We start from the raw sequence: 21,333 nt of genomic DNA on the forward strand, positions 1-21,333 counted from the left end.
TGGGAGCTCTCCTGCTGGAGTAGGGTTGCGCAGCCCCACTCCCAGGCCCCAACATAGTGGGAGTGTCAGAAGCATGCTACAGGAGTGTCTGCTGCTCTCCATGCTGAGGTACAGCCCTGCCATAGCAGTGTAAATGGCCCAGGGACATCTCCATGCTCCTGACCAGAACTTTGGCACAGCTCTAAAGCAGGCTCTCAGCAGAGACTCCATCCTAGGTTTTACACAGGGCCCAACCTGTGCTGGGAGTGCGACTGTTGTGTGAACGCTCACGCAGTGCATGTAAGTCTGATAAAGTTCATAGGGCTCAAATCACTATAGAGTCTAGAGTTTTCAGTAATCTGGGAGGAAACATGCAAGAAGTTGGGGTCTTTGCCCATTGAACTCTCTGCCTCTTGGCTCTCCACCAATGAATGTGCATCTCTGGCATCCTGCAGGATGAAACCTCACTCCCTCTGGGACTGATTTGAGTTGTGAGTTCACTCAGTGTGTTTGTGATTTGCTATGAGCCACGGGCAGGGGCCAGGCATGGGACCTGTTACCATTTCCTCCCTCTGTTCCTGCGCTGGGGCTTAATTAGGGTAACAATTTTGTTTCCTTTCTAGCTTGTCAAAGTGCCCAAAGGCCTGGGGGCAGAGGCATCACATTTATGAGTGGTTGGTTGATCTCTTTCTGCCTGTCCCTGCCTGTTTCCTCTGTGCATGTCTGCACCACTGTTTTTCAAAGGCTGTGGCTTCCAACCAAAGGGCAGCTTAGTCAATAATACTCTGAGATTGTAGGAGCAGGGGACACGGTGGGGAGAGGCACCACAGCCTGCTCAGGGCACTGGGACTGCACTGGTGCCCCCAGAAGGGGCCTAGAGCAGCTCATGCCCTCGAGTGGCTGGGACCCTGCTGGAGGGCATAGGGAATGGCAGGCTTGGCTGAGGATCTGTACAGCCACCCCACAAGGCTGAGCATCACTGTCTGTGTCTAAGGGCAAGGGGGGACGCTGGGGACTGGCTGAGGTACCCACAGTGCTCCACTCCTACTGCCCTGGCCGAGATACCCTCAGTGCTCCATTCCTACTGCCCTGGTCAATGTACCCACAATGCTCTACTTCTACTGCCCTGGCTGAGGTACCCACAGTGCTCTACTCCTACTGCCCTGGTCAATGTACCCACAATGCTCTACTCCTACTGCCCTGGCCAAGCTACCCACAATGCTCTACTCCTACTGCCCTGGCCAAGCTACCCACAATGCTCTACTCCTATTGCCCTGGTCAATGTACCCACAATGCTCTACTCCTACTGCCCTGGCCAAGCTACCCACAATGCTCTACTCCTACTGCCCTGGCCAAGCTACCCACAATGCTCTACTCCTATTGCCCTGGTCAATGTACCCACAATGCTCTACTCCTACTGCCCTGGCCAAGCTACCCACAATGCTCTACTCCTACTGCCCTGGTCAAGGGGGGGTGGGACTAGATGACCTCCTAAGGTCCCTTCCAACCCTGATAGTCTATTCTATGATTCTACTAATGTACCCACAACGCTCTACTCATGACGGCAGGACTGAGGTACCCGCAGCGCTCTACTCCTATTGGTACAGAAGGAGGCGGGCTGTACATGGTGGACACGCCCAGCAGCCAATGAGATGGCTTTCTTTGACTGAGGGGCCCTGATTTAGGTAACCCGGGCAAGAAAAACAAGGGGGGGTGGGGAGTTTGATTGGCAGAAGGTGGGTGTAGGGGGCAAGATCTGGAGGTAAGCAGCAGGGGTCGGGGCCAATGAGTGAAGAGTAGGCGGGGTAAGAGGAAGGTCTGTAAAGCTGAGGGTGGGACGAAGGTGCAAAGGGCCAATGATCGAGGAGGAGGCGGGAGAAAGGGGCGGGTCTTGGGGGGGCAGTTCTCTTTGGAATAGCAGCTGCCTAGACCTGTGAGCATGGAGAAGGGGCGGGACCGTGCGGCGCCGTACGGGTCCCACTGGGAGTTCAGTTCGAGTAGCATTCGCAGTGGCCAATGAGAGACGGCAGGGCCGCGGGGCGGGAGGTGGCACCCGGGGGGGCGTGGCCGCCGTGTGAGCGGCAGGGGCGGGGGCCAATGCCGCGGGCGTGGGTCCCGCTAGCGGCGGGTAGCGGCTGCGGGGCGCGCGGCTGGCGGGCCGGGGCGAGCCGGGATGGACCGTGTGAGCAGCTCCATGAAGCAGGTGCCCAACCCGCTGCCCAAGGTGCTGAGCCGGCGCGGGGGCGGCGGCGGGGGCAGCGGCCCGGAGGCGGAGCGCGAGGGCTTCGAGCGCAGCCAGGTACCGTAGGTGGGACCGGGAAGGGCGGGGCGCCGAGCGGGGCGGGGGGATGAGTGAGTGGGGCTGGCGGAGGGGCGGGGCGCTGAGGGGGCTGGCGGAGGGGCGGGGGACAAGGGGAGATGATGGTGTTGAGCAGTGGGAGGGTTGGAGGGGGCTGAGCAGTGGGGCATTGGGGGAGGGGGGCTGAGGAGTGGGGATATGGGGGGTGCTGGCGGATGAGGAGTGGGGGCATTGGGGGAGGGGGCTGAGGAGTGGGGACATTGGGGGATGCTTGGGGATGAGGAGTGGGGGCATGGGGGGATGCTGGGGGAATTGGGAGGATGCTGGGGGGGATGAGGAGTGGGGGCATTGGGGGAGGGGGGCTGAGGAGTGGGGATATGGGGGATGCGGGGGGATGAGGAGTGGGGGCATGGGGGGATGCTGGGGGAGGAGGGGTGGAGGGATAAGGAGTAGGGGCATTGGGGGATGCTGGGGGAGGAGGAGTGGGCATTGAAGGGTTGGGGAGATGAGGAGTAGGGGCATTGGGGGAGGGGGCTGAGGAGTGGGGATATGGGGGATGCTGGGGGCATTGGGGGATGCTGTGGGGGGAGGAGGAGTGGGGGCATGGGGGGAGGGGGGCTGAGGAGTGGGGATATGGGGGATGAGGAGTGGGAGCATGGGGGGGATGCTGGGGGAGGAGGGGTGGAGGGATAAGGAGTAGGGGCATTGGGGGGATGAGGAGTGGGGACATTGGGGGAGGGGGGATGAGGAGTGGGGATATGGGGGATGCTGGGGGATGAGGAGTGGGGGCATTGGGGGAGGGGGCTGAGGAGGGGGGATATGGGGGATGCTGGGGGCATTGGGGGATGCTGGGGGAGGAGGAGTGGGGGCATGGGGGGATGCTGGGGGATGAGGAGTGGGGACATTGGGGGAGGGGGGCTGAGGAGTGGGGATATGGGGGATGAGGAGTGGGAGCATGGGGGGGATGCTGGGGGAGGAGGGGTGGAGGGATAAGGAGTAGGGGCATTGGGGGGATGAGGAGTGGGGACATTGGGGGAGGGGGGATGAGGAGTGGGGATATGGGGGATGCTGGGGGATGAGGAGTGGGGGCATTGGGGGAGGGGGGCTGAGGAGTGGAGATATGGGGGATGCTGGGGGCTGAGGAGTGGGGGCATTGGGCTGAGGAGTGGGGGCATGGGGGATGCTGGGGGATGAGGAGTGGGGGCATGGGGGGATGCTGGGGGAGGAGGGATGGAGGGATAAGGAGTAGGGGCATTGGGCGGATGCTGGGGGAGGAGGAGTGGGGGCATCGAGGGGTTGGGGAGATGAGGAGTAGGGGCATTGGGAGGATGGTGGGGGATGAGGAGTGGAGCTGGGGGTGCTGGTGGGGACGCTGGGGGATGAGGAGTGGGGGCATTGAGGGTTTGGGAATGCTGGGGGGGGATGAGGAGTAGGGGCATTGCGGGGCTGGTGGGGGCTGAGCAGTGGGGGCATTGGGGGAGGGGGCTGAGGAGTGGGGATATGGGGGATGCTGGGGGCATTGGGGGATGCTGGGGGAGGAGGAGTGGGGACATTGGGGGAGGGGGGCTGAGGAGTGGAGATATGGGGCATGCTGGGGGATGAGGAGTAGGGGCATTGGGAGGATGCTGGGGGATGAGGAGTGGGGGCATCGAGGGGTTGGGGAGATGAGGAGTAGGGGCATTGGGAGGATGGTGGGGGATGAGGAGTGGAGCTGGGGACACTGGGGGATGAGGAGTGGGGGCATTGAGGGTTTGGGAATGCTGGGGGGGATGAGGAGTAGGGGCATTGCGGGGCTGGTGAAGGTATTGGGGGGGGGGGATGCCCTGGGCCGTGCAATACCAAGATACCCAGTCCCCCGAGAGCCAGAGGGGTGAGATATCAGTGGACAGAGAAGGCAAGACACAGACATGACCAGTTTGGGGATCCAGCCCCAAATGCTGTCCCCTCCCCAGTCTGTCCGTCCATCCATGTAGGTGCCTTCTCTACCTGCAGTCGCTGCTGATAACCAGCTGCTGTTATTGATATGCACTGAGATGGCACCATGCCTTTGCCCGGAAGAGCCTGATCTAAATTAGACCTGCAATAAACAGACAGATGAAGCAAAGGGAGGGGCAGGGGAAGAAGCAGTGAGGCCCAGATATATAAAAGTATTGTTCCGTCACACAGAGAGCTAATCATCTACCTTCTGGTATTTTTAAGCATGCACTGAGATGGGGCAGAAGCTGAAAGTCTGAAACTGTAGCTCAGATGTGAGAAGCACAAGTTTGGGAGAAGAGATGATTTTTGACAGACAGACACAAAAGCAGCAACTGGAGTCCACAGTTGCTGCAGTGTGTCAGAGCAATGAGGAGGAGAAGGCAGCCTCCTGGCCCCTTCACTGGAAGAGTTTTGCTCAAGTTAGGGGAGTCAAGTGAAGGAAGCTAAGATTAGCCCTTGGTCTAGCCTGCATAGGACTAGCTCATGCAAGTAGATCTTATTGGTCAAAGATTTCAAGTTTCCAGGAGTTTTATCTACAGTTGGATGTTTCAAAAATTGTAGCTGAACAGATGCTACAGTGGTGGGTAAAATAATGGCAGCCAGGGTGAAAATATGTGTCTAGGTCTTGTAAAGATGAGTGTAATGTCCTTTAAAAGGAGAGATTCCCATCTTGCAATTAACTCCAAATGCATATGCCTCACTGGTAATGCACACCCAGGTGCCCTCTCACATTCCACCTCTATCATTACATTGGTTTCCAGAGCAATTCCAGATAGGCATTAAATGTCCCTTAACCTTCAAGGCTCCTAGCTTTCATACAATGGCCTGTTTAATGGAATCAGAGATGCTTTTGGTTCTGAATCTTCTCCGTTGCTTTGAAGTGCTTATTTCAGTAGCTGTTCCATTATGCAGCAGGATTTATTATATGCCTTTTGCTTTGAAATGTCTTATACCTTTAGATTTGTGCAATTCACTAATATTCTAAAAGAAAACTCCACTCTAGTTATCCTTGTAGGGGGCATTTTTATTTTTTGCACAGTGTGCACTTTGTTTTGTATAGATTGGAGGGTCTTGCATTGGCTTAAATAGCATTGCACCCCCATATAGGCAATGCCAATATGCTAGCAGATTGTTATTATCTATGTAGCTCTGTAATTGTGTATGTTAATATACATAAGGAACAATGTTCCAATGCAAATTACAACGTCCCTGCCTTTCAGCCTAAAGTCATGAGCAACCAGCACAGAGTGGCATGTGGTCTTTGTAGCTGTAATGCTTCTTGGAACAGGCAGGTTTTTCAGAAGGTTTTCTGGAAGAGAAGAGGAAGGAGACCTGGATGCTAATTGGGAGGCTGCTTTAAGTATAAGTGGGTCGGGGTGGCATGCAAGAAGGCACAGACTCAGAAGCAGTGGAAAGTAACAGAGGGATCAGTTGGGAGAGATGCTTGGCCAGCTCAAAGGGATTATATAGCAGGAGAGGAGAACAGGGTCAGGGGGAGAGTGCTGCAACTGATGTAAAGTAGGAACTTTGGGGAAGCTTCCCTATTGCTCTGCTCTTCATGGAGTCATTTGCACCAGTGCAAACTGCTACCATTTTGATCTAGTAGCATTTTATACCCACTTTGCACTCACTGGTGTAAATGACTGCACAAGGGGCAGGGCAACAAAGAATCTGGCCCTCTGTGGGGAATAAGAGGTAAAGCCAAGGCAGAGATTTGAGGAAGGAATGGAGGTAGTGCAGGCAGGGGATTGGGATTGCTGGTCAGAGCAGTAGAAGAGGGAGGGGATCTGCCCAACAGTATTGTTTGTATTATTGTTGTGCCTAAGAGCACCAGTCATGAACCAGGGCCCCCGTGTGCTAGGTGCTGTACGAACACAGAACAAAAAGACAGTCTCTGCCCCTGAGAGCTTACAGTCTAAGTATAGGATGAGACACAAGATGGATAGACAGACCAAGGGGGGAGCGAACAATATTGATCAGTGTGGTAGGCTGTGGTTTCAGCACACAAGCAGCCTAACAGTTGTCAAAAACTGACTGTGAAAGGATGGGGTAGAGGGTGAGACTCCAGAAAAGGCAATAGTGGTTGCTGAGGTGGGAAACAACCGGAGTATGGGTTAATGTCCTGATGGTAGAGACATAGAGTAAGGCTCAGTGTTGAGTTTATGAGGTTTTGAGTAAGGACTCCTGTTCTATTGGAAGCTACCTAGAAAAAGTACTTAAAGCCCTACATTTGGAGCCGGGACTAGCTTTGCAATCTAACAGGTCCTAAAGGGGATTGAGTGCAATCATCACTCGAGACCAGTGTCTCCAGTGTGATTCAGAGCCTGTAGAAAACAGTGAAGCCTGTTTATTTCAGATTTGAAAGCCTTTATTCCAACTAAAGTTCTGTGTTTCACTAAATGGCCTCACTCTGCCCAGACTAATGGGTTCCTTACATCAAATATGTAGTATAAGTATTCCCTTGAGAGCCTCTTCTTCCCCACAGAAAGTGAACATTACTAGATGGGTAATGGCGCTAATACTTATATCTTAGTGCAGATAGCAAAGCATCAGAAGATGATAATTCATGCCATCAGCAACAAAAGTCTGTGCAAAACTTGGAACATCTGTATCACCTGAGTTTCATTTTCTTGAGGATATTATAAGTTCTAACTGTGAGGACACAATATGTGAACATCAGGGTCACAGGCACAAACTAGCAAGGTCCAGAAAGCTGGTTATAGGACCAAATTATTCAGCATTTGTTTCTAAGCAAGTACTTATCAGCACCCAGCAAGATGCTGCATCTTTTCTTGTTCTTAGTAGATCTTTCCAAATCTTTTGGTAGCTGGAAATCTCAGGGCACTGTGATGGAGACTCTTTAACTCCATCACAGGATGCATGATCCCATTCCAGTTTATGGTGAAGTCTCTGAGATATGCCAAGGTGACTAGAAGTTAACTATGATTTTTCCAAACACTGGTTATTCAACACTTTTCTGATCTGTGCCTCCAGATTTTGCATAGAACCTGATATGCATTTATTTGAAATAGTGATTTTTTTTTAATACAGAAGTTTCATCTGATTCCCAAGACCTTTATAAAATCAAGGTTTACCTGTATTTCTGTATCCCCAGCCCACTCGCAGTGTACTTCAGTATCTGCCTGGTCTTCTGGCAGCAGAACATTTATGAAGAGGAATGTCCCATGCCAGAGGAGTATCCCAAGTGGAAAAGCCATGTCAAAATGGTTATTCTGTCCTGTTGGATGACTGACATCTGTTTCCTGTCATGACTCATCCTATGTCAGTGTTTCTCAAACTGAGGTCGCCGCTTGTGTAGGGAAAGCCCCGGGGCCAGGCCGGTTTGTTTACCTGCCCCGTCTGCAGGTCCGGTCGATTGCGGCTGCCACTGGCCACGGTTTGCTGCTCCAGGCCATTGGGAGCTGCTGGAAGCGGCGCGGTCCGAGGGCCTTACTGGCTGCCGCTTCCATCAGCTCCCATTGGCCTGCGGTGGTGAACCACAGCCAGTGGGAGCCGCGATCGGACGGACCTGCCCGGCCCGCCAGGGGCTTTCCCTACACAAGTGGCTACCCCAATTTGAGAAACACTGTCCTATGTGGTGTGAGATCGGTATTGGGGTACTCTGCGAATATGATGAGACTGTTTCATTAGATTCTACACAAGGATCCTGAATTTAATAGTTTTTCCTCTGACAAAGCTAATTTGTTGCTTTTGGGCCGGATGGGAATGAACTTTATAGTGGCAGACTTGCAGTCTCCGTTTCCCTGGCCTTGGTAGGTGAGTTCCTCAGGTTGCTTTGTGACGCAAACATAAAGATAGATCCAAATAAGTTTATTTTTACACTGTTTCAGTGCGTGTTTGCCAACTCTTGATGGACTTCCTGCTGGATGAAAGAACCTCTCCTAGAGCAGCTTAGATTAGACTGCCTGCTGTTGCTTTTTACATACCCGTAATGGCTCTGCTTTTCTTCAGCCATCAACACAGATGGTTTTTAATGGAAAAGCTGAGCAGTAGAGACATTGAGATCCTATAGATCCTGCTGTCTTACAGATACAAAACCAGATAGGAGTTTATAATTGCATGTGGAGGTGAGGGCTTTTAAAATGACTGTCTAGCTTAACATCTGTATCACTTGTTTGGATCTGCTAGTGCTTGTTACAGCGGCTGAAATGGAACAAATTTTAAGAGCTGAGCAACAACACTGGCTGGGGGAGGGGACCAACAAAAAAATAATGAATCATGACATATGTTGTTAGAAATGTTGTTACTTGTGTTTCCTGTAGCATTTAATTTAGTCTGACATCTGTATCCTCTGGAAATGATTCTTTTGCTGTCAAGGAGTCTGCTACAGTAGTAACTATTCTGGATGAACCTTTAAAATGCTTGTCAGGGTTAAAGCTCTAGCAGCAAAGTTTGAAGCCAAAGGTCTTGAATCTCCTTGGTTAGGTTAGGCGTAGCACTGCAATCTAATCTACTTTGATTTCCCGTCTCCCTTCCATTGCATTTGTCCTGAGGGGATGCAGTTGTGATGCTGGGGACAGAGAGTTGATTCATGCTCTGTACTAACTGAATTTTTGCCTAGCAAACTAGCAGAGACAAGATATTCAGCTGTTGGATAAGCCAAATATTTAACCAAAAAAAAAAAAAGAGTGAGTGAGAATAGAAGAAGGATGCATGTATGGTGGGTAAGATGTATGCAGGGTGTTACATTCTGAGATATACCACAGAGCAATAAAGGATCACAGAAGGCTCCAGGAGCTTCTCTCAGGATGGTACCAATTACTCTCGAAGGAAAATGGATACAAGGAGATAATGTAAGTGAAGAGGGGGAAATGTGCACTCAGAATAGCAACTTCACTTGACAGAGCAGCTTCAAAACATGGTCTGCTTTTTGCCTACATTTAAATGATCTGCCCTTCAAAGCAGTGGTTTTCTGAAGGATTTGTGTTCTGTTGCAGGAGCACTGCATTTCTACACAGACTGTTTAAACCTCAGCACACCACTCTAATCACAAAAGCCTTGTCTACACTGGTGTTTGCAGTGTTGCTGCAGCTGTGTTAGTCCCAGGATATGAGAGAGACAGGAAAAGCTATAACCTTACCCACCTTGTCTCTTTTGTCCATACAGGTGCATTGAGGCACTTACGATTGGAAAGAGATGCTATGTATCAGCCCTTGGGAGCTGTGCAGGGCATTGTAGGGTAACAATCCCTGCAATACATGCTACAGGTATTGTGTATGGACTTGGTGCCCCGTATGTGCCCAATGCATGATATGGATACATCACTGTTGTCACTTGCACCAGTTCAGACACATCAATGAATGTTCCAGTAGTGCAGCTGTCTAGTGTAGACAAGCCTACTGAGGAGAAGCAGGCTCCTTGGCTTTGTCCACACTACACCCACATTCTGAAGACTTCCTTCTCTGTATCACAACCATGGGAAACTTTAGGAAAATACAGCTAATGAAGGCAGAGCCTTCATAGAATCATAGAATCTCAGGGTTGGAAGGGACCTCAGGAGGTCATCTAGTCCAACCCCCTGCTCAAAGCAGGACCAAACCCAACTAAATCATCCCAGCCAGGGCTTTGTCAAGCCTGACCTTAAAAACCTCTAAGGAAGGAGATTCCACTACCTCCCTAGGTAACCCATTCCAGTTCTTCACCACCCTACTAGTGAAAAAGTTTTTCCTAATATCCAGCCTAAACCTCCCCCTCTGCAACTTGAGACCATTACTCCTTGTTCTGTCATCTTCTACCACTGAGAACAGTCTAGATCCATCCTCTTTGGAACCCCCTTTCAGGTAGTTGAAAGCAGCTATCAAATCCCCCCCTCATTCTTCTCTTCTGCAGACTAAACAATCCCAGTTCCCTCAGCCTCTCCTCATAAGTCATGTGCTCCAGCCCCCTAATCATTTTTGTTGCCCTCCGCTGGACTCTCTCCAGTTTATCCACATCCTTCTTGTAGTGTGGGGCCCAAAACTGGACACAGTACTCCAAATGAGGCCTCACCAGTGCTGAGTAGAGGGGAATGATCACATCCCTCGATCTGCTGGTAATGCCCCTACTTATACAACCCAAAATGCCGTTAGCCTTCTTGGCAACAAGGGCACACTGTTGACTCATATTCAGCTTTTTGTCCACCGTAACCCCTAGGTCCTTTTCTGCAGAACTGCTGCCCAGCCATTCGGTCCCTAGTCTGTAGCAGTGCATGGGATTCTTCCGTCCTAAGTGCAGGACTCTGCACTTGTCCTTGTTGAACCTCATCATATTTCTTTTGGCCCAATCCTCTAATTTGTCTAGGTCCCTCTGTATCCTAGCCCTACCCTCCAGCGTATCAACCACTCCTCCCAGTTTAGTGTCATCTGCAAACTTGCTAAGGGTGCAGTCCACACAGCCTTACTCCACATGATTCAGGTTGGCCCTTTTAAACACAAGCATGCTGCAAGCCCTAGGTGAAATAAGGGCAGACACCCACTCCCAGTTGTTCTTTCTGTCTAGCCTTAATACCAGAGTGGTTTATTCAAGTAGGGAAGGAAGCAGTGGGAAAAGATACTACTTCCCCAAGGCAAGCCTTCCTCCAGATATCTGGAAAAATGGGATTTCAGGCCTTCCCTCAGAATATATCGGAAAGGCACTGAATAGTAGAGGGAGAGACGGAGTGGGTTGTATGCTCTTTGGGGCAGGGACCTCTTTTTGTTCTGTGGATGTGCAATGCAGTGCCCAGCACGGTGGGGCCCTGATCCGTAACTAGAGCTCCTAGGCTCTACTGCAGTACAAACAACAATAATCAACACTAATGGCTGTTGACAATTTTGGATGAGAGACAAATCTAGAAGACCTTCACTGAGCTTGTGGACCACCACAGGGCTTGATTCACTGTTGCCCTGCTCCACGTTTATGCTGGTGCACTGTGGTTGTAAAATGCTGCCAAATCGGAAGAGTAGAGTTTTACTCCCCCTGTGCACTCACTGTGCATTGGTGTAAATCACTGCACAAGACACAGGACAATGGTGAACTGGGCCTGCAGACTGAAAGCTCTGCTGAGAAGTGAGGAACTTTTCTGGGTTGTAAAGTAGCTACCATTGCATCTGTGGTCACTAGAGTCTGTTTACTTTAAGAGAAAATTGGCTAGCAGATTAACATCTGACCCTATGTGAATTTCAGGAGTCCATTCAGCTGTCAGTAATGCATCTCCAGGCTAGAAGTACAGTTGAATCCCTGAGTATGGCCTGATCTACACCTAAAAGTTAGTTTGACATAGCTACAATGGTTGGGGGTGTGAAAATTTCACCCCCTAGAGCGCTGTAGTTAAGCCAACCTAACCCCGCTGTAGATGTGCTATGTTGACCTATGTTGACCTCTTGGAGAGGTGGATTATCAACAGCAACAGAAATCCCCCTCCGTTGCTGTAGCAAGCATCTGCACTATGGCTCTACCATGGCATAGCAGCAGAACCACAGCTGGGCTGCTGGGGCACACACAGTGTCGACGTGCCCTTTGTCTGCACTGCGGGCAGGTGGTGTGATTGCAGCCTCAGCTAGATCCAAGCTAGCTTCAATAACAGTAACGGTGTCACCACAGCAGCATGCATAGTGGCACAGCTGCTGCTGCATTATGTTCTTGGGTAGAGTTGTACTTTGGTAGACCAAAGCTAGCTCAGGTATGTCTACAGGTGCTGCAATCACACCTCCTGATTGCAGTGTAGACACAACCTTGAAGTTTTAATTTCCATTTAGAAGACATATTGAAGTGCATTTTCTCTGTGCCTGGCCTGTTTCTCTCTTTACAATGTATTGTTTGACTGCTGTCCCCCTGGGATCCTTGAGAAGACAAGATGTGCCTCTCATAAGGCTATCCCTCACTGAGCAAAATCATGTAAACAAATATTTATTGCCCTTAGACTGTAAGGTCTTTGTGATGAGGACTTATTAGTTGACTCAGTTTGTGTGTTGTACATCACTTTGTGCACTTATGGCACTACATAAATAATGATATACTGCATCAATCTGGCATCTGGTTTAGGAAAGAGGGACCAGGCGTGCATACAACATCAATTGCTGGGACAGGAGTTTAATGTGCCCATCTTGCAACATACATTCCCTGTAAAATGAATTAAGAGAGAAGATGTCTTGGTGTGATCCTTAGAGAACATAGAGTCAGAACACGGTTGGCTGGAACTGGAGTGAGGATGAAGAACTGTTGTTCCTATAGAGGGAGCCTGGTTTGTCACTGTAAGAGCTGATGTGCTCTGAATGTGAATGTAAGTTGCATTGGATAGGGGAACTTTGAGACATAGTGTTTGAGCACCTTCCAGTCGTGCATGACTAATATTCGTCACATGTGGTTTGTTCTTTTGCTGAGTGTTTGTGAAAGTGTCCCATTGCCAGTGCTTGATTAAGGCCAAGAAGGGGTGTTCAGTATCTGTGACCATTTTGGTTTGGGGATATCTTCTTAGGCCTGGTCTACACTAGGCGTTTAAATTGGTTTTAGGAGCCTAAAACCGATTTAACGCCACAACCGTCCACACTAGGAGGCACCTTATATCGATTTTAATGGCTCTTTAAATCGGTTTCTGTACTCCTGCCCGACGAGAGGAGTAGCGCTAATATCGGTATTAACATATCGGAATAGGGTTAGTGTGGCCGCAATCGACGGTATTGGCCTCCGGGAGCTATCCCACAGTGCACCACTGACCGCTCTGGACAGCATTCTCAACTCGGATGCACTGGCCAGGTAGACAGGAAAAGCCCCGCGAACTTTTGAAATTCATTTCCTGCTTCCCCAGCGTGGAGAGCTCATCATCACAGGTGACCACGCACAGCTCATCAGCACAGTTAACAATGCAGTCTCCTGAGAATCGAAAAAGAGCCCCAGCATGGACCGCTCGGGAGGTAATGGATCTGATCGCTATATGGGGAGAGGATTCAGTGCTAACAGAACTGCGTTCCAAAAGACGAAATGAAAAAGTATTTGAAAGAATTTCTAAGTCTATGACGGATAAAGGCCACAGCAGGGACTCCGTGCAGTGCAGAGTGAAAGTTAAGGAGCTCAGACAAGCCTACCAGAAAACCAAAGAAGCAAACGGAAGGTCCGGGGCAGGTCGAAAAACATGCCGCTTCTATGCTGAGCTGCATGCAATTTTAGGGGGCTGCGCCACAAGTACCCCACCCCTGACCGTGGATTCCGAGGTGGGGGTTGTAATCTCTGCCATGTCAGACGGGGAAGATGAAGATGAAGAAGAGGAGGAAGACCTCGCAGAGAGCACACAGCACTCCGTGACCCCCAGCAGCCAGGAGCTTTTTATCACCCTGACGGAATTACCCTGCTCCCAGCCCTCACAAGCAACTATTCCAGAGAATGACGCCATGGAAGGGAGCTCTGGTGAGTGTACCTTTGCAAATAGCAAACAGTGTTTTTTAAGCAAGCCTTTTTTAATGATTGATTTTCCCTGAGGACTTGGGACGCATTCGCAGACAGTATAGTTACTTAGAAAAGTTTGTTAACATGTCCGGGGATTGAGAGGAAATCCTCCAGGGACATCTCGATGAAGCGCTCCTGTAGGTACTCCAGAAGCCTTTGCAGAAGGTTTCTGGGCAAAGCATCCTTGTTCCGCCCACCATGGTAGGACACTTTACCATGCCATGCATGTAGCAAGTAATCAGGTATCATTGCGTGGCAAAGCATAGCGGCGTATGGTCCCGGTGACTGCTGGCATTCAAGAAGCATGCGCTCTTTATCTTGTTCTGTTATCCTCAGCAAAGTGATATCGTTCAGGATAACCTGGTTAGAAATCAGGAATTTAAGTAAGGGGGGGTGGCCATTTTTCTACTGGGTTCGTGGAATGCAGCAGCTTAAAAAAAACACTTTCCTGCACGTAGCGAAGCGGGGGGAGGGGAGGAGTGAAATGCCGATGATCTTTTCTGTTTGGTCACCGGCGAGGCGATCTTCCCCAAGCTACCGGACAAGCAGTGGGTGGGGGGGAGGGGGAAGGTTGTTGATTAGCAGGGAGCTAGCGTGGTATTAGCCATGCGTTGGGGGGGGAGGGGTAAATCACTGAGACAGTGGCTTACCATGGCCGCATGCAAGCTGAATCCTGATGCCTGGACCTGTGTCTGAGATCTGTAACCCAAGAGTTGCAAGCAGGCACTATTAAGATGAAAAATGCGACCTTGTAGGGAAATCACATGTGCTATGTAAGGTGAATAGTGCTTTTCACTGTGAAAGAGTATAACCATTGTTCTGTAAAATGTATCTTTCTAAATATTTATCTCCCTCATGCAGCTGCAAATATTTCAAGCGTCCCTCCTCCATCCCAAAGGCTAGCACAGATAAGGCGGAGGAAAAAGAAGACGCGAGATGAGATGTTCTCGGATATTATGGAAGTTACACGCAATGAAAGAGCTCATCTGAATGAGTGGAAGGACGTGGTTTCAAATTACAGGAAAGAGGCCAGTGAACGTGAGGACAGGAGGGATGAACGTGAGGACAGGAGGGACAACCGAGATGAGAGGTGGCGGCAGGAAGACCGGCAGGAAAATCAGCGGTGGCGGCAGGAAGATCAGCGGTGGCGGGATGCAACTCTGGGGCTGCTGCGTGATCAAACTGACATGCTCCGGCGTCTTGTGGAGCTTCAGGAACGGCAGCAGGATCACAGAGTGCCGCTGCAGCCCCTGTATAACCACCCTCCCCCCTCACCATGTTCCTTAGCCTCCTCACCCAGACGTGTAAGAACGCGTGGGGGGAGGCTCCGTGCGCCCGCCCACTCCACCCCCGTGGACAGCCCAACCAGAAGGATGTCGTTACTCTGAATTTTATTTTTTTAATGGCCTTCTCCATCCCTCCTTTCCTCCTCCCAAAGCACACCCTTACTTCTCTCCCTCTTTTTATAATGAATCAATAAAGAATTCATGCTTTTTAAATGAGTGACTTTATTTGCATAAGTAAGCTGTACTCGAAGGGGGAGGGGGAGTTGCTTACAGGGACTGAGTCAATCAAGGGGGTTGGGTGTTCATCAACAAACACAGCAGTCACACTGTACCCTGGCCATTGATGAAGCTCGTTTTCAAAGCTTCTCTGATGCGCACCGCTTCCTGGTGTGCTCTTCTAATCTCCCTGGTGTCTGGCTGCGCGTAATCAGCGGCCAGGTGATTTGCCTCAGCCTCCCACCCCGCCATAAAGGTCTCCCCCTTACTCTCACAGAGATTGTGGAGAATACAGCAAGCAGCAATAACATAGGGGACATTGGTTTGGCTGAGGTCTGAGCGAGTCAGTAATGTGCGCCAGCGCGCCTTTAAACGGCCAAATGCACATTCCACCACCATTCTGCACTTGCTCAGCCTGTAATTGAACAGATCCTGACCACTGTCCAGGCTGCCTGTGTATGGCTTCATGAGCCATGGCATCAAGGGGTAGGCTGGGTCCCCCAGGATAACGACAGGCATTTCAACATCCCCAACTGTTACTTCCCAGACCAGAAAATAAGTCCCTTGTTGCAGCCGTTTAAACAGAGTAGTGCTTCTGAATACGCGAGCGTCATGAACCCTCCCTGGCCATCCCGCGTGGATGTTTGTGAAACGTCCCTTGTGATCCACCAGTGCTTGCAGCACCATTGAAAAGTACCCCTTCCGGTTTACGTACTGGGTGCCCTGGTGCTGCGGTGCCAAGATAGGGATATGGGTTCCATCTATCGCCCCCCCACAGTTAGGGAATCCCATTGCAGCAAAGCCATCCACTATGGCCTGCACGTTTCCCAGAGTCACAACCTTTCGTAGCAGCAGCTTAGTGATTGCTTTGGCTACTTGCATCACAGCAGCCCCCACAGTAGATTTTCCAACTCCAAATTGATTCCCGACTGACCGGTAGCTGTCTGGCGTTGCAAGCTTCCACAGGGCTATCGCCACTCGCTTCTCTACTGTGAGGGCTGCTCTCATCTTGGTATTATGGCGTTTCAGGGCAGGGGCAAGCAAGTCACAAAGTTCCATGAAAGTGCCCTTACGCATGCGAAAGTTTCGCAGCCACTGGGAATCGTCCCACACCTGCAACACAATGCGGTCCCACCAGTCAGTGCTTGTTTCCCGGGCCCAAAATCGGCGTTCAATGGATAGAATCTGCCCCATTACCATCAGGATCTCCAAAGCGCCGGGGCCCGCGGTTTGAGATAATTCTGTGTCCACGTCCTCATCACTGTCATCGCCGCGCTGCCGTATCCGCCTCTTACTCGCCTCGGTTCGAAGGTCCTGGTTCAGCATATACTGCACGAGAGTGCGCGAGGTGTTTAAAACATCCACGATTGCGGTATGGAGCTGAGCAGGGTCCATGCTTGCTGTGCTATGGCGTCTGCACGGTTCACCAAGCAAAAAAGGCGCGAAACGGTTGTCTGCCGCTGTCAGGGAGGGAGGGAGGGGTGAGGCTGTACCCAGAACCACCCGCGAAAATGATTTTTGCCCCATCAGGCACTGGGATCTCAACCCGGAAATGCCAAGGGGCGGGGGAGGCTGCGGGAACTATGGGATAGCTACGGGATAGCTACCCACAGTGCAACGCTCCAGAAATCAACGCTAGCCTCGGACCATGGACGCACACCACCGATTTAATGTGTTTAGTGTGGCCGCGCACACTCGATTTTATAAAATCTGTTTTACAAAACCGGTTTATGCAAATTCGGAATAGTCCCGTAGTGTAGACGTACCCTTAGAGTGCCAACAGCCCATGGATTTTTCTTTGTTTTTGTAGAGGGAGGGAGGGCTGGTACCTTTCTGTTAGTCAATGGACTGAGATCACTAGCTTGCTTCACGTAGTCACTCGACAGCCATTGGATGGTGGTTGTGTGTGTGTGTGTGTGTGTTTTTTTTTCAAGCTGGTGATGGAGAGGTGGAAGCCAAGTATCCCCTTTCCTGTCTCTTGAACCATCCAGTCCTTGCTGATTCTTTTTAAGTGAAAATGGCATAGACTGAAGGACTAGAAAGTGTAAGAGCTTTGTTCTGTGTTTTAAGTCTGTTGATCACTTTAAACACCCAGTGGTAACACAACTGTAATGCATAGAAGTAGCATCATTGCTGATTGGCTAGCTCGGATATCTGGAGAGCTTCACCTCTTCTAAGCTATGAATTCTCCTTTAGAGACCCGGAATTATTCCTGTACCAGGAGCAACTCTGTTTCAGAGCCTGCAGCAGAGAAACCTCTTCCTGTTCTGCAGTTCAGAGGATGTGGGCCTTTGGCGTCCCAGAGGGGGATGTGGTCAAACAGTTGACAAGAAGGTATGAATATCAGTAGGGGGAAATTAGTTTTCTTGTCAGCTGTTTGAAATGGGCCATCCTGATTACATTGGCCTCATTATCCTGATTTTTCTTCCCTTGGTATTCTACTGTTGAGAATATCCCACTTTCACCTTAATTGAATTGACTCGTTAGCACTGACCACCCCCACACACACTTGGTAAGGCAACTCCAATTTTTTCATGTACTGTGTATTTATACCTGCCTACTGTATTTTCCACTCTGTGCATCTGATGAAGTGGGTTTTAGCCCACAAAAGCTTATGCCCAAATAAATTTGTTAGTCTCTAAGGTGCCACAAGGACTTCTCATTGTTTTTGCTGATACAGACTAACAAAGCTACAACTCTGAAACCTGTCACTCCTGAATGTTCCCCTTTTCTAGTGAATGTCCACTTTCAGAGATCCATCTTCCTCCACCGCTTGCTGACTGAGCTAGGGGAGAAAGGCAGAAATTTCTCTTAAGTGTAGTGGGATTGGCACAGTGTACAAAACTCAAATAGAAATACTGTCTTCATTCTAAAAGGCCATCCTTACTCACAGTGAGCAGTACATGTTTGCCCATGGATTTCAGTGGAATTAGTGGGTAGTAAATGGGAGTGAGGGGGGGAGAATGTACTCCATAACCATTAATATCCTGTACGTGTGCATCTCCCCGATGTGTCCTCCCAGTCCAGCTTTGGCACCATGCAGTTAATGGGCTGCATTAAGAGAAAACTGCACTCAAAAAGCTGATTTGGAATCTCCCAATTTCAAGGTACACGTGAACGTGAAAACTATCCAGGCGAAAAGATTTTAAAGTAGTTTCAGGTACCATGCCTGCCCCTGAGTCCTTCTGCCAACATCTCCAGTTTTTCAGTCAAATTTCCCTATATTTAAAAAAAAAAAATTCTCTGGTGCTGGGGAAAAGACCCTCACAAACAGCATAAACAGACTGACTACACTGGAGAAAGTGGGAACCTGACTAGACCCAAAGTGATAAAAGCACTAAGTAAACGGAATAAAAAGAGAATATTTGTGATTTTTTTATGTATTAATAATCGAAGGTGTTACTTATAACCACAGAAGGTAAAATCTTATGAAATGGAAGTGTGATTTCTTTTTTTAAGTTGGTGGTCTAACTTTAATTTCTTTAGTAAAAAACTTGAAAGCAGCTCACTGCAAAGCACAATAGCTGGGCTGGAGAGTGCTGTCCTTGGTTGCCTTTGCAGCCAAAAACAATAATATTTAATAAAATACTGTATGGGGGAGATTACTGTCTCCCCTGTCCCTCTTCTTTCTTATCTCATGTGCATAATGGGCCAAATTGTCTTCCCACTTGGCCCCTGAGCAGCCCTGTTAATTGGAGTGGACTTGCGTGGAAGAGGTGCATTGGCACAGAGATGGGCCCAGTCACAGGCGTGAAGGGAAATACTAGTTTACTGCTAGCAGAACATTTAAAAACCCTGTTATTTTCTCAGTGGTTCAGATGCTGTAGCCATCCATCAATTTTGCTAAGAACATCAACTCTTACACAGGAAATGAGGCTCCTTTTAAAGTGCCAGAGTGTTACTATATATAGCCTTTGCGAGTAGATATTTAAAGAATTGTGTTGACACTTGCAGAGAACTGGGGAAAAAATAGCTCTTGTCTGTGGAAAGTGACAAATTAAGCCAGATGAACCCATCCTAAGGGAGTAGGTGATACAGTGGATTAGTTCACTAGACTTTCACCTTTGGAAAAATGAGCTCTTACGATCTGGAGGCTGAATGCCCTCAATTTCCAGTGACTTAAATAGGAATTGAGGGTGCTTAGGACTGGAATTGTAGTTGGCTTCCGTAACTAATGAACATGAGTCATCTGGTCTGTTTTGAGTCCCTGTTAGAGATTTATTTATATCCCAATGGTTTCACTAACGTGAATGAAAATATTTTAATTCTTAACAATTTACTGTAACATGTGGCTTCTTCCCCTTTTCCTGTGCTTTTGGTTGGTGGCTGCTGTTATATATGCGCAGAGATCACGATGAATTTTTTACATAATGATGCACTCTGGAAACTAACACGTGCTGTGAAAATCACGGGTCTGATCCTGCTCCCCCCGGAAGTCAAGGGAATTTTGCCACTGACCTCAGTGGGCGCAGGACTGGGTCCTGTATTTTCAGGGTGTTGTTTGATTAGTGCTGCTATAGTAGGGCATGTGATGTGTCTGTATTTGAGTGAATTTCAAGCCATCTGGTAACAGGCGGAGGTCCTCTCACAGTGAATACAGGGGTCTGCAAAATGACAGTGACCGCCTGAGGCCAAGGGAAGTCTGCAGTTGTGAAAAAGCTTTGTCATAGAGTTCAGCAATGCTTTAAATGAGCCTGGGGTTCTGATAAAGTAGGGATCAATATAAAACATTCTAACGGTGACCGGTTTAAATTGGATGGATTCTGTATTCAAGTAAAGGATTTTCCAGTGAGTATTTCACTGGTTTAATGAAAATAGGAATTGCCTCTATTTCTTCTAAATCTTGGTAGCAACCTGCTTGTTGTCCATTTTTAGTGATTAGTTCAGCCTTGCAAACTAGACTACATTATTTTTCTCAAGGTCTCTCTGAAGCGGAAGATGCCATTTGCTCTTCAGTATTTCAGCCGGGTTTGCCAAGGCTGCAGGGATTTATTGCCAGGCACAGAATGGAAAGTAATATTCAGTGGTGAAAGGAGGAGAGAGTTAAAAGATACACACTGATTCTAGTGAGTGCATCAGCCACAAAGGATGTGATGTGCCTGGTCACTGGGAGCCCAGGATGAGAGGGAACTACAGGTAGTTTTTAGATAGGAAATAAACAGTTTCTCTTGTTGTCTTGACCAACCTGTATTAACAATGCTTGTCACAAACTCTGCTCTTCCTCTGCATGACTGCTGTCAATTGTATCTGCCTATGGCGTGTCCCTTCCCCCACCACACCTGGACTCATGCAGGAATGAGATTGTGCCTGTAACAGGGTGCTGGCCAGGAGATCTGGCCAGGCCCCTGTTAGCCCCAGCTCCCATTAAGGGGAATTAATTGGAGCTGGTGGGGTGTGGCTAATTGCCGGGCTAAAGAAGAAACACCTGTGGGTTTTATGGGCTGGGGGCTGTATAAAGCTCACAGGAAGGAAAGGGAGGAGCCCTAGGGTGGAGTTCCCAGCTAGCTGCAGAAGCTAACTGTTCCCCAAGGGGCTACCTGGACTGAATTGAACTGTATCTAAAAGGTGGTGGGAACCAACACTGTGCAGACACCAGTGCCCTTTGATTTTCAGAGAGGGCTCCGGTTGGTTTTTGAGAGGAGTGGTGAAGCGCACCGCTACAGTGCCCCACAGCTAAGTTGCCTGCTTATCTGAGCATTTTAGCATCTCATTGGAGCCAGAGCAAGAGCAATGTCAGATAAAAACAACCCTTACAGGGCGGGGAGTCTGCTAGAATTCAGGGTAGCTTATTTTGACTGCTGTGGAACTGGAAACAGCCATCTGTATGTTCCCTCCAATGCAGACAATTGAACAGATCCTGCAAAATATGCTGTGAGCTACTTTAACAGCGTAGCTAAAGCAAACACATGAAACGCATTTGGGACATTTAGTCCTTAACCTTTGACTTTTCAGATAGTCCCTGGGCAGTTCCAGGGGACACAGGAAATCAAAGGAATGGGAATTGGATGAAACTGTTACAACATGGATACATACCTGGCTAGGAAATCCAACAAGGAGTAATGAAGGGTTCAGTGATGGGTGGAGTCCCTGAAGATCTGCATGCAATACTAGATATTTTCAGTACTCGAGGAGAGAATGAAGAATACACCAATCAGA

At 49.4% G+C, this 21,333-nt stretch overlaps 1 protein-coding gene across 1 annotated transcript in view; it reads left to right on the plus strand.

The window, feature by feature from the left end:
* Window positions 1–2,095: 2,095 nt before the first annotated feature.
* HIP1 (huntingtin interacting protein 1) overlaps window positions 2,096–21,333 on the plus strand; it is a 159,517-nt gene continuing 140,279 nt past the window's right edge. The window contains exon 1 of the mRNA XM_044993519.1: window positions 2,096–2,278. Within this exon, the coding sequence (XP_044849454.1) occupies window positions 2,153–2,278 (126 nt within the window). The 5' untranslated portion in view covers window positions 2,096–2,152. The remainder of the gene's footprint in view (window positions 2,279–21,333) is intronic.

The sequence above is a fragment of the Mauremys mutica genome, chromosome 19, assembly GCF_020497125.1.
Source record: "Mauremys mutica isolate MM-2020 ecotype Southern chromosome 19, ASM2049712v1, whole genome shotgun sequence".
Taxonomy (NCBI): Eukaryota; Metazoa; Chordata; order Testudines; family Geoemydidae; genus Mauremys; species Mauremys mutica.